We start from the raw sequence: 17372 nt of genomic DNA, 5'->3' as shown, positions 1-17372 counted from the left end.
TGGTAACTAAATCATATCCACTAGTTCCTAAATCAAATTATACAATTGTATTAACATCTAAGATGTTTATATTATATTAACACTATTAGATAAAAGGTTTAATACATCATTTGGTCCCTAGTTTTGGGTTTTTTATTCAAAGTAGTCCTATCTTTTAAAAAAGTTCAGTCAAGCTCCATATTTCGTTAAAAACAGTTCAAAATGGTCATTTTAGCTTACGACGTTAAAAACATAGTAGTGCAGCCCATCTGAGCAAAAGTGAATGAGGTGTCTAGTTTTGTAATACATGGCATGCTGAGGTCAATTAAGATGTAAATTTTAAAAATAAAAATTAATGACATGGAAAAAGTTTAATATAGAGTTAAATGAAATTGTGTCGTTGTTGTTGCGTGCCATGACTTAATGATGTGTGTCCATCATCTACCTTTTCTTCACCTTCATCATCACCATAAACCTCCATTCTTTTAACACAGACATTATCACATCTCACATGTACAAATAGAAAAACAACAATCCATTAGCCCTTTCTTCATCCTGAACCCACAATCAACACATCATTCCAGCACCATCATTTTTAATGTTCAACGCATATACAATATCACTCTCGAAACCCATATGGTCATCATCCAAAATCTTCATTCTCTTTCCCTCTCTCCTTTGTCCATTCACGCATAGAGAATACAAAAAACAAAGGGGAGTCACCATTCCACCACCACCCAACACAAAGCAATTAAAAACAAGGAGCAAGATAAGGAGAAATCCCAATTTGCAAGATAATGAATACCAAAACCTAAAACGCGAAATCAACCCAAGAAAAGGAAACCCAATTTGCAAACAAAGAAAAGAACCCCAAAACGTAAAAATCAACCCTGATTCAAAACCCTAATCTGAAATCCTTAAAATTTGCAAGATCTGAAACACAAGAAAAGGAAACCCCAAAATGCTGCAATCTGAAATCCCCTTCTTGCGAAATACTCCCGATCCGGAACGAAAAGGGAGGAGAAACCCTATGTTGCGTCTTCAAGTTGGAGATTTTCACAACACTGACCTGACCTATGTTGCGTTTTCAAGGAATTAACAAGCCACTTTCAATTGAAGACCACTTTCACCAGATTGTTCAACCCAAATATCGCGATAAGATTCTTAGATAAGGGTAATTTGATTTAACCCTGAGTTAAACCTTCCTCACTGATGAGTGCATATGTATGCCCACATTTATGTTTTAAAATTTAAAATTTTAGTGAGATTCTTGTGCTTAAATGGTTGATTTAAAGTGAATCTGTGATGATTGGAATTGTTGGGTTTGGAAACTAAAGAGACGTAAAAAGTGAGTTTTTGCACATAAATTATTCTTGGATGTTCTAATGTTTATTTGTGTAGCTGAAATTAAGCTTTATTGGTCCAAAATTGCAAATCAAAACCCAAAATCAGAAGTCTCAAAAGGAAATTAATTTATTAAAGTAAAAGGGCTTAATGCACCCATCTTTTTACAATGATTCACCCCTCTTTTCTAAACCAAGCCCAACAAGTAAGCCTAGACACTAAACCTTTTCTGCTACAGCCCCTAAATTCCCCTACATACACCCCTCCTAAATCAGATTGAACCAGATTATGCCACGTGTCCCAGATCCTAACACACCATGATAAACCAGTTAAAATTTGACATATCGTCACCCTTGTCACATCAACCCTACCACGTCAACATCTCCTTCAAATCTTCTCCACAGAAACCCTAATTCCCTTACCTTGCCACTGTCGCGTCGCCAACCGCCTCCACAACCACCATTCTCAGACTCCTCCACTGGAAGCAATCATCAACCCCTCCTCTCACTTTTATTTCATGTGTTTCACTTCATTCATGGAGGGGTAAGCTTTTAGGGCTATTCCACTGTAATTTCATTATGAACTATGAGGTTAAGTTGAATTAATGCAATTGTTTCTTTTGATTATTTATTTGAGTTGCTCTCTTTATGTGTCTTTCATTTCTCAATCATATTAAAAGTAATGATTTTTGCATCATCACATGTTTAAATCTACATGCATATTAATCATATGAGTTCAAAGGTTTCTAAGTTTGGTTGAGAATCTACTTTGATGAAATTTAGGAACTTTCATATAATTAAACGAGTTTTTACTATCAATTGAGAATGTACTTTGGTTGGTGGTAATAATTTCAACTATAATTAATTGAGAATTTACTTTGATTAATTAGCCTTTTATTTGGTTAGGAGATAAATGCATGATCACACTCAAATTAATTAAGAATGTACTTTAATTAATTTAAAATTTGAACAATAATAACAATTATATGTAGATAATCAATGATGAATCTACCTTGAAAGACGACTTAGGATTACTTTGACTTGGCAATACTGAAATTGTCTTAAAAAGTAATATTAATTTAATAGTTTCAAAGACAGCGTATCACACACGTCAATTGCAAAAACTATTTTTAACGAAATATAAGGCTGAAATTTTAAAAGTTAGGATGACTTTGAAAAAAAAAACTCAAAACTAAGTAGCAGTATAAAACCTAGATAAAAACTATAACTTATTTTCTTTTTTATAGAATTATTTATTTTTAAAATAAAATATGTTTATTATATTTTAAATGTCAAAACTAAAAGTAAATTAAACATTTATTTGTCTATAATTTATTTTAAATAATTTAACGAAATAAATTTATATAAATTTTCAAAACACATAAAGATTAAAAAAAATGTGCTTCTACGACTATATTCAAATATAAACAATATCTATATTTATAAAAGTTTACTTATTTTTAATACTTTTTTCTTTAAAAAATGCTTTATTTTTATGTTTTAACAAAGTCAATTTTCAAAATAATGAAATTATATATTATATATCTTAAATATAATTACAATTAAAAAAAATTAAATAATTTTTTTATAAAATCAATATTCATATTTTATTTTAGAAATAATAAGTTTTCATTAATAGGAACAAATATAATTAACTTCCATTTTTTAAAATATATACAAAATAATCATTCCACTAATTCATTATCCTAAGTTATATCAAAACTATCTATTTTTTATTAATTAATAAAAACCTATCTTTGTGAAATAAAATTATTAACCTATAATTATTCTTAGGCATTCAAGATTACATAAAGATGTTTAGAGTAAAAATACAAAAAATATTAATAAAATATCATATAAACTTGAAAATTATTGAACAAAATAAAATAATAACTGAAAATGAATTAAAAATAACTAATTTAATTCTGAAAAGTCAGTCCCACACTTTACATGAAACTTTTGGTGACTAGGACTTTTAAACAAACCCCCTATGGACCAGAAAAATAAAATTTGGTTTTAGAAAGTCAGGATCATAAACAACGAACTCAAATAACAACTCTACATTTCACTATCACATGGTGTTCTTATGATTCTTTAATACAAAATTTTCCCTATTTCCTTTATTTGATTCAATTTTATTGTTTTACTCCCACTAATCACTTTTAATACCCACTCTTGACCTTGTTATGCTCATAAAAACACACTAATAGTCTAGTATTTTGACTTTAACTAAGAATCAAATTTTAGAGACATACTTCTATGACGACACCATATTGAAACATGAGGAAGAATGAGTTCGATAATGAGGAACAGTCAGCAACAAAATCAATGACAAAGAAGGATAAGACTAGAGTCATGGGGTTGATGTTAACATAGCCTATATCCAGCAATCCTCTATCACTAACATAACATGGGTTTGATAGGTAAAATCTGTTCGAGTTGGTCTAAAGTAACGCTTGCAAATTCAAATAAAAAATGCACCAAATGGCCAATTAATGTATGATACCATGGTTCCAATTCCCATTAGTTTTACAGTTGAGTAGTGAAAGACAAACATCTGCTAAAGAGAAAAAACTGATTAAACGACATGAACAGAAACTGATTATACTACAGGTCCAAACAAAAAACAGTCATCCTAAACCCATTAGGAAGCTCCACTACGACTCAACATCTAAGCTATAGACAATAGAAGCCTTTTGAGCATATATATGCAGCAACTTTGTTATGATGTAGGGTAAATCTTGTCGCTTCAACTGCTAAAACTAGAGCAGGAAAGCAGCCAAGGAACCCTTTCATTGTTGAATTTATTTGTGCCTACGCACCTTAAAAGGAGTGCGCCACATAGAATACCCTCTCTCGTGGAATACCACGCCACCCCTCACTAAAGAAGGAAGCGCTCGGCCTTAGGCACACAAGAAAGTAAACCATGGTAACTTACACATGGAAAATCAAAGTCGACATGGAAGGAACCCAAGAAGATGTATTATAATTCAAATGCACTTCACAAATATATACAATGCATGTTCATTACATTCATTGCAAAAATAAATATCCAAACTGCACTATATATTCATTGAGTAAGCAAATCTGTTAAATAAATATCCAGAAAGTACTAAAAAGAGGATTAGGTAGTACAATTTAACAAAAATTAATACATAGTTAAAATTGATTTCATATAAAAACACTTTTCAACACCATTGATAAAGAAAACCTTTTACTGCACCATTCAATCTAAGTGCACCATTCAATCTTCCTTCTTCCTAAATGAGCACTAGAGAAAACCTTGATTACTGCACTATTCAATCTCCCTTCTTCCTAAATGAGCACCCTTCCGTTAACCTGGCTCTTCCACCTGTTGGTTGGCACAACACTGTCTGGCAGTTACCACATACCACAACTGTCTGAGAGTGGCTAAACACAGTTGTTCTGCATAGTCAAATTCCCATCATTAATTCATATATCATTATAATCAAAAAAATTTAAAATAAAAAGAAATAGATCCTACTTACATATTGAAGCAGCCTTGGCACTTGACATCCTGCAACAAATAATCTAAAGTTTACTAATAGAGCTTTTTCATAAATAGAAAAATTAATAACATTTTCCATTCCAAATATTAATAATAATGATAATAATAATGATAATAATAATAATAATAAGAGATTCTGTACCATGAAAAAAGAATTTGGTGACTGAACAAGACGCTTGAGCTTGTGCTTTCTCTTCTCCAACTCAGCCGGAGGATTCAGCAAATCAATATCGTTTTGAAGAACCTATTCAATTATAAAAACAGAGAAGCAAATTTCAGGCAGAATACAATATGAATATAAATTATATCTTACTTCTTCTACACAAAAATAACACGGAAAGGTTCTATCAAACAATAAAATTATAAAAAAACTTGTCTGAACTTTGTTTAAAACCAAAACAATTCAGGAACCACATTTATCAAAAGAAAGAAAAATTTGTCATTCTCTTCTTTGTTTCATAAGACATCATTTAGAGGTAAAAATGCATACGATTAGATAAATGAAAATACAAAGCAAATATTGAAGAAACAATCTCAGATCTAATGCGAAAAATAAGACTCACCATTGTGTGCAGAAAGCGGCTGAAAACCTAAGAAAAACTCTTAACCCTAGGTTTTGCAGCAGCAAAGAAGGGAGAAGAAAAAGTGGGAAATCGAATTATAAAGCTGTTGTGTTGATATTTGGGTCGGCCCAGATTGACACATTGACGCTTCTGTTGCTATCTATACTCCCTCGTTTACTTCCTGCACACCTCGTTTTATTATCTTCACTCAATTTTTTATGTAAAATAAACCCTTATTTAACTCCAACGTTTCAAAACACTCTTATTTCTTTTGCGCCATGCACTTCCCCATGTACTACAAATGTCCTTTCATGTTTTTCTCTCTCTAATATTGTCATAATGCTTCTAGTATAAGAAGGACTAGTTAAAATTACGTTTGCTTCTCCCTTTCTTACAACAATGCTTCTAGAATTGTAAATATTAATTAAAATAAATTTTCTTTCTCACGAAATTTTGGTTGAAAATGTCTCCTCATTAGTTCTTTTAGAAACAATTTTGTTGTGGTTTTTATAATTTTAAGAAAATATTTTTGCAAAACACCATTGAATTTCATGGTGCAAAAAATACTCTCCAAATATGAAAAACAAGAATATGTAACCAAAGATACATTTTGAAATGTAAAAATGAAAAGATTATTTAAAAAATATTTTTAGAATTTTCTTTTTATCATTTCAAATGTCCTTGTTACATACTTTAATTTTTAAGATTTTGGAAAGTACTCTCAAAAATAATTTTTTTTCATTTTCATGTTTTATAAAGCATTTTCTCAATTGTAAAAGAATAAATAAAAATATGGTTAGTTGTACTTTTCGTAACAATGTTTAACAAAATATATTTATATAAATATATGAATAGTTGAAACTTTTTAATGAATAAATTTTTAACTTATTATTTTTTAATATATATATATATATATATATATATATATATATATATATATATATATATATATATATATATATATATATACTTTCCATAAAATATTGTCATATCATTAAAATTGGGTTAAGTATATTTTTAGTATTTGAATTTTGACATAAAATTAAATTTTTTTAATTTTAATATATTTTGCTTCTCAAATGAATGGATATAATTTTTTTTAACTCAACTGACGTGTTAAATACATTTTTTTAATGAATATTAAAATGAAAATGTGTTAAACAGTATAAACAACTTAAATACTAGCATGAAACGTGTTTGACAAGTCAAAAAAAAAATCAAGTAATGAAATTAAAAGAACCATATCCACTTACTTTTAAAGTTTAAAGACTAAGAAATATCAAACTTTCTAATAGGGACGAGTTCCAATTTCATGTCAAATTCAAAGAACTAAAAACATATTTGTCCCACAAAAATTCTTTAAAATACTTTATAAGACCATTTATAAAGTTAAAACAACATAAACTCATTACAAGTTATGCAATATGACCATGAACAGTTAAAAAAAATAACATTTAAAAACTAGTTGAACTAAAAGACAAGATCATTGTTAAAGTAAAGTGGATATTCAAGAAAAAAAGTTTAATAAAGTAAGATATTGAGAAATAAGACTATATCAGTGGTCAAAAGTTATTCACAGTATAAAAGGACAAACTACATAAAAACTTATGCAACAAAGTTGTACGATTGGAGACAATATATACCTTGCTTCCATTAGTTATTCTTAATAATACAAAGTTATATCAATGGATGTCAAAAATACATTTTGCATTGATAATACAAAGGAAAAACTATATACAAAACTATTAGAAAAGTGATGTCTTATATCTCAACCAAGAAGGAGGGCAAATTGGTTAGGCCTTTAAAAATTTGTTCTTTTCAAAAGCTTCTCAAAATCTTTGAGTTTTCTTGAAATCAATAAAACAAGTATATGAATCAACAATAAAAGAGAAAGGAGAGAAATATCAACACAATGATATATACTGGTTCGGTTAAGCATACATTCAATCTTCTTTCAACAACCTTAGTTGAAGAGATTTCACTATAATGATTGAGTTACAAGAATACAAAGATGTACCCTCTCAATGTACTTCTTACCCCACACAAAATCACTTACGTTGTGTTCACATGAACAGATTTTACTGTTCATGCGGATTTGCGAGCGACGAAAGCACATTCCAGCCATGTTTGCTTCAGCCGATTTGTGAGGAGCGAAATGAGGCGATTTGCGAGGTAGGGGGTTTTTGAATCACTCGCATAACTGAGAAGATTTGCGATGAATTAATGGGAAATGGCTTTTATGCCCTTAAAACATTTCATTATACCAGATACTAAAAACAAATATATTGGATTTATGAAGTGCATATTCAATTCCAATGGATAATAAATAATAATGCATAAATAGTGTGAGCATGGCTGACCGGGTTTGCTGGGTTTTGCATTCACTAATTCACATAGGTTTCACTTTGACAGCCCAAGTTTGGCATCCTTCACTTTGACAGCCTTCACTTTGGCAGCCCAAGTATGTAAGTGTGGCAGCCTAGCAATGCAGAGATTGGCTGCCATTGTTGATAATGAAGATGCGTTGAAGATGGGGAAGGAGAGGTTGAATGAGGAAAAGGAGCTGAAGATGGAGAAGTTCGGCGTGAAGGGTTGGTGCAGAAGTTGGAATGGCAAAGGTGTATCCGGTTACTGGTTTGGCGTATTGGGTTACGCAGAACACAGAGAAAAGTTGTATTTGGGTATTCGGCTACGCAGAAATTTATTCGGTTACAAGGTTGGTTTTTGCGTTTTGTTTGAAGCGTTGAAGTCGCGGTTCCAGCAGCCTTCATCGTTGTTCCCTGCTTGCCATCGTCGGTGGTGTGATTGAATATTAATGGTTGGCGGTCGAAGTTGTGGGCGTGACTAAGGAGGACGAGTTGAAGAGGATTATGGAGCAGTGGATGCATGAGGGTAAGATGAGGAGGTGCACCAAGGACCGGAGGATGTAGACTGTGTAGAAGCAGTGCGTGAGGAAGGGGACAATGCAGCAGTCATTGAAGCAACACGAGTATGGAACAACATCGTAACCTTTTGTTGTGTTTTTCTTGCAGGTGAAGGAGTTGTCAAGGTTGTGGACGTACGTGAAGGTGGTGGAGTTTGGTGAAGTCGCGTGGAGATAGGTGAAGCTGTTGTAGGAATGTGTTGGTCTTACTGGACCTCTGTGTTGCACTTGTGAAGGTAGCCAACGTTGTGAAAGGGTGATTGTGTTTAGCTAACCCAGTTTCATAGTGGTTTTTTGCCTGTTAACAATTTTGTATACTGTTGTAGGCATAAATAAACAACACTGTGGGTGTGGTAGTGTGGTAGGAATAAATCCAATTATAGATTTAGTAGTATCAATTATAATAATTAGTTTTAAATTATAATAATTAGTCTTTATTAGCAAATTGTTGTATATCTATTTTTTCCTTTATTTAGGTTAATTGTTAGAGCTAAATTGGTAGAGTTTGTCCCCTTTACTCTTTCCAATTAGGTTATCAATTTTGTAATTTATACCACAATAATCAAATGATGAAATCAATTCATTCAAATACTTTTTTATATAATTAAAACTAATTATTATAATTGATAAGCAGTTCCAAAAATTGAAAATTGATGTTCTAATAGATGTTATTTGCAAATTACTTCTAAGCATTATAATGTTTTTACTAAATTCATTTTACTTCTAAAAATTATAATTTTTTTAATAAATTCATTTTACTAAATTATAATTTTTTTACTTTTAAAAAATTAATTTTAATTATTATTTTTAACTTTTTACTCTTTATAAATATTTTTACAATTAAATATAACATTAACAAATAACATTTTATATTACTAGGGACATTTTGGTAATCTTTAATTTCTACCAATTAAACAAATTTTTTAAATCGGTCACATCAATCAAATCCTACACTAATTCTCATAAACTTTACTTCCAAATCCACTCTCAATTACCCACAAATCCACTAAAAAAAAACAACAAAAAAATTACCTTCAAATCCATTCAAATCATCTCCCCCAAATCACTCCAAAAGAACAAAGCATTACAGTTCAAGATGTGAACACCTCACAATCTTACCAAACTAGAGAGCAATCCCAACTCTCTAAACACCTTGAAAGCAATCCCAACTCTCAATGAAGAACACCACGAATCTCTCCTCCTGCCTAACCTAAACAGGAACACAATCCATTTGATTGCAAATGATGAATTTGATCTTCACAGTAGTGCATTATAGTTCAAGATGTGAACACCTCACAATCTTACCAAACTAGAGAGCAATCCCAACTCTCTAAACACCTTGAGAGAAATCCCAACTCTCAATGAAGAACACCACGAATCTCTCCTCCTGCCTAACCTGAACAGGAACACATCCATTTGATTGTAAATGATGAACTTGATCTTCACAGTAGTACACTAGTAGTGCATAATTGATCAGAACTCTTTCAGCTTAGTTTTCTTGCAAGAATCTTGATGATTAACTCAAATGTGATCTTTGATTCTCCAAGACTTATTCTTAGACGCTCTTACAATCAATATTCAATCGAAAAGTTAGTTATGAAATTGATAGTTCAAAGATTGTTTTGAAATAGCGTGCAAGACGGTTATTTATAGGATTTTTGAATCCTGACGCACTTTAATCGATTCAGCAATTAATGTAATCTATTAAGTTTTTCCTTCTACTTTAACAATTTTACATCTATTTAAGATTTAACATATTATATATCGCATGTAATCGATTATGCAATTTATACAAGCTAATAAAAAACATATATGACCATTCTAAACAATTAAGGCTTAAAATGAAATTGATTTTCACAAGATAAACAATTTAACCGATTAGGAAACTTATGTAATAGGTTAAGTTCAACACTTAAGCAAATTTTCAAATCAATTTCCATTCTAAACAGATCAATGAACTAAACAAACATATGTTGGCATAACAACGTGTTTTAATTGATTATATAACTAATGTAATCGATTACTACACAATTGTTTGCCCTTGTTAAGCATATAATATTTGGAGAAAATCTAACCAATTATATACAATATCTAATTGATTATTTTTACCATAAATGTAATGTACAATATGTTTAAATTTACAAACAATGAATGGATACATTAAGCATTTCAAACACAAACACAATAAGTATAAAACAATTGTTATGTCATTTGTTGTACAAGAAAGGTTTAATAGGTTCGAAGGTCCCTATATTTGCGGGTTCGTTTCAATTGGGTCCTCCAATTTTGGAAGTGATCAATTGGGTCCCTAATTTAACAAAATTGAGTCAATAATACCATTTCCGTTAAATGCAATGGACGACGTTAAATTTTTAAACAGGTGACATGCTGAGCATTTTTTTATTTCCAGGTGGCACAGTTTGAACTTAATACGTGGCACAGCAGAAAAGTAATCTCTTATTTGATTGTTGAGATTTTAGGGAAAAAAGAGATAGATTTTGCGTTGTTACTGTTAATGTAGATGAAATGCTAGATCCAACATTAACAACCAATTTCTGCAATTTTTAATTTGCATTCAGATTCCCTTTTCCTTTCTAATCCTAAACCCTAATTTTCTTTTTTCACCCTCCAGCGTTGTCGAAATCCCGAATTCTGTGTGAAGTTTTTCACTCTCGATTACTCTTTGTTTTTTATTCTTATTCATTGCTTCTTCTTCCACCATGAAAGAGGGTAAATCCGTTAACCATCAACAGCCGCACCAGGACGGTCACCTCTCGCCTTCAAAATTCGCCAAATTGTTTGATCCTGAAGCTTCCTGGGACAAGGTTTGTTCTTTCAGTACATCCTTCATAGATCCATTCCTGGACGAGAGGGAGAAGGCATGGCGGTTGAGGAGGTCGATGTAGAGGGCGTAGGCGGCGGGGTGGAGGTGGCGGTGGGGGAGGACACGAGTGGAGAGGAGGGAGAGGGCGAGCAAGGAAGGGAGGATTCTGACGGCCATGGCTTTCTCGAGAAGCTTCCAGGCGAGGGGGACGTGGTTGTCGAAGCAGATGTAGGAGACGAGACGGTGTGCGAGGTTGACGGAAGAGAGGGAGACGCCGGCGGAGTTGAGGGCGGCGCTGACCTGAATTGACCACAAAAGAGGGTCGATCTTCTTCTCCTGCGCTCACTTGGTGAGTTCCATGACTCCCTCCCACACCATCGCTTCCATTCACCGATCGATCTCTCCACTTCGCAATTCCTTCGATTCTCAATTCAGACTTCACTCACCATCTTCATCGTCTTCTTCTTGTTCTTCAAATTTTGAAAAGTCTGCTTCCACTCACTCTGATGTTTTTTGTTGAAATGAAAAAAATGTAGCAGTTCTGATTTATTATTTTTATTTGTATGAGATAAGGTTGAGACATTTAAAAACGAAGCAAACTTGGACGGGACTTTTGTTCAGCATTCAAAGTTCTCACATAAAGTGAGTCTCAATATTTCAAACCATCGAATGGAATCATTCACAATCGTCAACATCTTCGTCTCTTTCCATTCTTTTCATGCATTCCACCACTCAAATAATTCAAACCACCAGATTGCTTCTTACTTACAATTTAAAATGATATAAAATACACGTATTCAACTCAAACTGTGCCAGCTGCAAATAAAATGATGCCTCAGCATGCCACTTGTTTAAAAAGTTAACGTCGTTCATTGAATTTAACGGAAAGGGTATTATTAACTCAATTTTGTTAAATTAGGGACTCAATTGATCACTTCCAAAATTGGAGGACCCAATTGAAACGAATCCGCAAATATAGGGACCTCCGAACCTATTAAACCTACAAGAAAATAAAAATAAAATACAAAATCTGAAAAATTGTTCTCAGGAAACTTGATAAAGAACAATCTTTGCATATCTCTATTTCAAACGATTACTCTCTTCTTCTAGTATTCAGGAGATTATAAGCTTCAACAAACACGAAGATGTGAAGAGAAGAAATGAATTCAGTGAAAAAGAAGAAATGATTTGGTAGTGCTATGGGAGAGTAAATAACGGGCAACACAATAAATACAGGTTGATAAACAATAACTATTATTCACCTATTTAATTTAATATATTATATATATAATTTGTTTGATTAAAATCGGCATCAGTGAAAATTGGGGTAAACGTGGGGTGTAGGAAGAAACCCCCATTTTATATGTTCTACTAAAAACTATTTGAATAGAAATATGGTAAAGGTGCAATCAGGTTGCAACACACACTCAAAAAGCTTGCAGACACAAGGTGACTGTAACAATTAATATGGTATAAATAAACAGGTTCCACTCTTCACCCTTAGCCCTAAGACAATATAGACTCTCACCCCTGCAATCAGCAATCCCCTAATGATCCTATTTGACATCGCAAATTAAACCAATAACCAAATTATTATTATTATTATTTAGAAGAAACAAATTATTAATATGATTTAGTTTTTAAATACTATGAAATATTGCAGACTTAATCTAGTTACTGAAATTATGAAAATACCAGTTCGATTGCTAAAGCTTGCTTCGTTAAAAAGTGATTAAAAGTGTCATATTACAAACATTAGTTCATTCTACAATAAAATGTGTGTGTGTATGTATTTGGACATAGGTGTAGTAAAATATGCTGTCCTTTGTCATGCTACATTATGATTAAGTTCATTTGCCAAACTCTTTTATCAAAGATTATAATCGCTGGTATAGAAGGAATTAATTTTGTTTAGAGCTATTGCAAAAAAAATATTTAAACATTACATTCTTCGAAAGCTTTTCCAAACAGGATATAACATTACTTTTTGCAGATGAAACTATCGTATTTAGAAAAACTGTTTAATTTAAACACCAAAGCAATGTCTAAATAAATTATGTGATAATCTTCAGGCAGACTTCAGCAAATTTAAAATGACATTATGACAAAGACATACATTAGAGTGACAAACTAACTCAAAAGATACAAAAGTATTCAGAAGTTCAAAAAATAATTTATCATTTTAAAGGGGGATGGGAAGTCAAACAAATACAAGAACCAATTGTTAGATAATGATTAGCAAATGTGAGGCATTACATGTTACAAAATCGGATCCTAACTGTTTTTTTTTGTGTGTACAGTCTAGCATACAACAAAATCTGCTCAAGGATATGCAGCTTCGTACTAACTAGTTTCATGAAGCAGCATCCAGGACAAACCAATTTCGTCCTTCAAGAATTTTGAAGAGATGTTATTTAACAATGATTTAAACAATTGACATAAAATCAATTAGGGAATTTATTCTTGTAATTAATGTCTAATGCAGAACCACTTCAGTAGTTGCCAATGGTCAGCCATGTCAATTAGAGTAATTACCAAATGAAGCGACAAAGTTCTTCACTCCAAATCCAAGCCTTTTTTCATATGCTCATAGACCAAATAAGTAATACTAGCAGCTGGAACAACTTTGAGTAGGTTAGGAAATAATCCTTTGTAGAATCCCCTTAAACCTTCATGCTTAAAAGTTCTCCTGAATACATCTGCCATCCCCATATAAGCACGTTGAGCCTGCATTCTGAAATAAACAGCCATGTTAGTTCTAATTTCTATAAAAAGGAAATTAACTTGTTATATGTTAAGCTGCAACTAAGACATTACACAACCAAAGCTTACCTTGTTCTAACAACTTGCAATGGGTAAACACAGGTTGCTCCAAGGGCACCTGATACCGTCCCACATCCTAATTGTACAAGAGGACCAGGGTCTACAGAAAACCTCAGAATTTCAACACACAATTATAGCACATCTGGCATTGAACACGACATACAAAATATGTTCATTACCTTCATCATGAAGAATATATATCTTGGACATGTCTTTCAACGATTCATATGCAGCAAGATCTATGCCAGCATAAGGGATAATCCCCAGAATAGAAGGAATCAAACCCTTATAAAATGCCCGGGGTCCTTCCTTAACCCATATATCTTTTGCCAGGCTTCCAAGACTGGGAAATTTTCCACCTTCACAAGCATGAGTTTGTATTCGTGTTTTAAGAAGATCCAAAGGATATATTGCAGTTTGAGCTATAGCACCAGCCGTACCACCAGCTAGAAGCCGTCCCATAGTACCAACATCAGCCTTTGTCCCTTCTCCTTTAGCATTCACAATGAAGCCCTTTAGCATCTCATAGGTGTAAAATCTAATAGCACTCTCAGGGGCCACCTTAAGAACATTTAAGCCATTGCCTCGAAAAAATCCTAAGAAACCACCTTCTTTCCATATATGTTTTACTGCAGGCATTATATGAGCTCGTGTTGTTTGCACTTGCAATACAACCTTCAAACGATCAAGGGGTGCAGTTATTGTACGTGATGCAGCACCTGCTACACCTCCTGCAATCAGATAGCTACTTGCATGGATGTGTTTGCTAATACCTGCTGGAATAACAGTTTGTTCCCCAATATCAACTAGGCATACACGCTCCAAATAATGATAAATGTTCTCAATGGTTGCTTCATGAGGGTAAAGCAGCAGAAAATCCCTCCATTCTCCAAATGTTATAACCCCATTATGATCCTTGTCAACACGCTCAACAAATCGAGCAAGTTCCACATCATCAATCTGAATCCCTATAAAAGAGAGACTAGTGTGGCTTATAGAATGAAATAACCACTAAAGTACATCAAGACCAAGAAGTACCTAACCACAAAGACAATACACTAAATAAATTAGAGACTGCTATTTAGCTGACATTTGCAATCAGAATAGAAATAAAGCTGTTTATACTGTACAATCTGACAAATCAGACAATAAAGGAAATCGTCTTAGAATTTTATTTTATACTCAATTTAACCTAGTTCATAATGTGAATGCTTCCCCCACTTATATAAGAGATTATTACATGGTTGGTTGGGGATCTCCACATGACGCATTGTTTTTTGGAATCTTAAGGCGGCTACGTGTTACATAAACTTTGCTGGGGATATGGATATGTAATAAATAATTGATCCCATTTACTAGTTATAGAACTTTTAACACTCCTGACACAGGGATTAGATATATGTCAAACGAAAAGTTCTTGACAGAACATTTGTTGATACTCCGATAGCGGGTGATCTAATATATCATACAACAACCATTAACGGTTAACACAGTGTATTTGTCAATTAACGAGTAAGTGATTCATAATCCTGCTGTAATAAGCTCTCATCATTGATAAAAAAGCATACTGAAAACAATACTTATAAGTGACTCCTATCATAATCTTCCAATAAGTTCCAAGTTACCAAAATAAACTGACTGTAAACTCTCATTGATAAAAAGCGCATTGAAAACAAACACCAATTTAATAAATCCTTGTCATCATCATTTAAGAGCGCACACATAAAATTTGGCTTAACAGCTTAGTTTACTAAACCAAGTCAATGTGTTACTTTAGGCCATGTTAGGAAAAATTAAATCAGCTAAAAATAACTTATGGTCAGGCCAAAAAATGAAGGAAACAATCTTATTAATTTTTCCAAACTCTGAATTGTTTTTTCTTATATATAATTTATTTCTTAGCTCACATTTATTTTTCCTTCACATATAGTATTTTCTCCAGAACTGCTTAATAAACAAGCAAACCAAGTCAATATGCGATTCTCCCCAGAACAACCAAAACCAAAACGCAGGTCCTTGACGCAAAACGACAAGCCAAAATCAAGTCTGAGCATTCAGCGTGTATTGCTCACCTGCTCTCACAAGCGCGCGCCAGAGCTCCTCAGGCGAAATACACCCACTGTGCTCCACATCGATCGCCTGAAATATCCGATACAGTTCCACCTCTTTCTCCTCCATGTACCTCTTGAACTCTCCGTACTCCACTCGCCCATCCTTGTCTGCACCGCACGCGCTAAGCAAGTCCCGCGCGTAGTCGCTCTCAGAGGGCATTCCCAGCGCGGCAAGTCCCCTCTCGATCAGCGCGTGGTCCAAGTACCCGCGTCCCTGCGCGTCGAAGAACCCAAAGAGCGAGCGAATCCGCGCCTCTCTCTGAGGCGCGCTTTCACCTGACGCTAACAAGACGTGATCCATCGTCACCTCCGGTTCCTCGCTCTTTCTTCGGTTCGCACCCATACGGTTCCGCTAGGTTCGGAGGGTGGATCGGATTCAAGGTCCGATGAAAGCGAAGGAGGAATGTGGTGGAAAAGGAATAAGTGCGGGCATCAATTAGGGAAAGAAGATGAAAGTGGTGGTTATTTTTTAGGAAGAGGAATATTCGGAGTTGTGCGAGTGGGGGCAAAGACGCGACGGTGGCCGCGGCGGCGGAGAGGGGTCGCCGGCGGAGGCTGGGAGAACGCGAAGCAGCTTTTTTGGTTGTGGGCGAGAGGTTATTGGTTGAGACGAAAAAAGAATAATAAAAAGACAGAAGAAATGAAGAACGTGATGAACTGGTGGCAGGAGTGTTTCTGACAGCGTAGTGTGCAGTTAGAGTTTTAACTGTCTGCACTATTTCTTACTTACCATTTAAGTCAAACTTTTATGAGAAAGTTCTCCATTTTTAATGATTTTAAAATTTTTTCCTTTTTATTTTATTTTATTTTAATTTAATTTATTCCACCTTTATTCCTTTGTTCAACGCATTCTATTCTTTTTCACGTAAAATCCTGTGGAAAAATCCAAATAAGCAATTTGTTGAATAGAAAATGCAAGAAAGTTTGTAACTTTTCTCTTGTCAATTTTATTACTATTAGTTCTATTATTTGGAGAAAAAGAGTCGGTTTTAATAAACGGATTTCATTCTTTTATGTTTTTAATGTTTTATAGTGGGCGACGCTAAAGCTTGTGATAATAGGAGAAAATTAAATGCTTAAAAAATTTTCAATTAATATTTGGGAAAAAGAAATAGATTCCTATAGAGGAACTTGGTGCATGTTATAATAAATATACCGTGGATTTGGGATTAAAAGAGAAGGGCACAAAACTAAAGAGTGATCTTATGTATAATATTGTTCTACGTTACCTTCCTAATTTATGGAAATTATTATTTAAATAAAAAATTGAGGACTGA

The 17372-nt window shown here is 33.3% G+C and overlaps 2 protein-coding genes across 2 annotated transcripts; both read right to left on the bottom strand.

Moving 5' to 3' along the window:
- Window positions 1-4371: 4371 nt before the first annotated feature.
- Window positions 4372-5562, bottom strand: LOC108344943 (40S ribosomal protein S27-2). Its single transcript, XM_017583480.2, has 4 exons — window positions 5415-5562; window positions 4994-5095; window positions 4832-4860; window positions 4372-4748 (listed from the first exon to the last, which is right to left on the bottom strand). The coding sequence occupies exons 1-4, from the start codon at window positions 5415-5417 to the stop codon at window positions 4622-4624; spliced, it is 261 nt and encodes an 86-aa protein (XP_017438969.1). The 5' UTR covers window positions 5418-5562; the 3' UTR covers window positions 4372-4621.
- A 7698-nt stretch (window positions 5563-13260) lies between these two features.
- LOC108343758 (calcium-dependent mitochondrial ATP-magnesium/phosphate carrier protein 2) lies at window positions 13261-16776 on the bottom strand. Its single transcript, XM_017582125.2, has 4 exons — window positions 16057-16776; window positions 14164-14952; window positions 13994-14084; window positions 13261-13895 (listed from the first exon to the last, which is right to left on the bottom strand). Exons 1-4 carry the CDS (start codon window positions 16436-16438, stop codon window positions 13718-13720), a joined length of 1440 nt encoding a protein of 479 aa, XP_017437614.1. The 5' UTR covers window positions 16439-16776; the 3' UTR covers window positions 13261-13717.
- Window positions 16777-17372: the final 596 nt, after the last annotated feature.

This window comes from Vigna angularis, chromosome 8 (genome assembly GCF_016808095.1).
Source record: "Vigna angularis cultivar LongXiaoDou No.4 chromosome 8, ASM1680809v1, whole genome shotgun sequence".
Classification (NCBI taxonomy): domain Eukaryota; kingdom Viridiplantae; phylum Streptophyta; class Magnoliopsida; order Fabales; family Fabaceae; genus Vigna; species Vigna angularis.
This window is presented reverse-complemented; position numbering and strand designations above follow the sequence as displayed.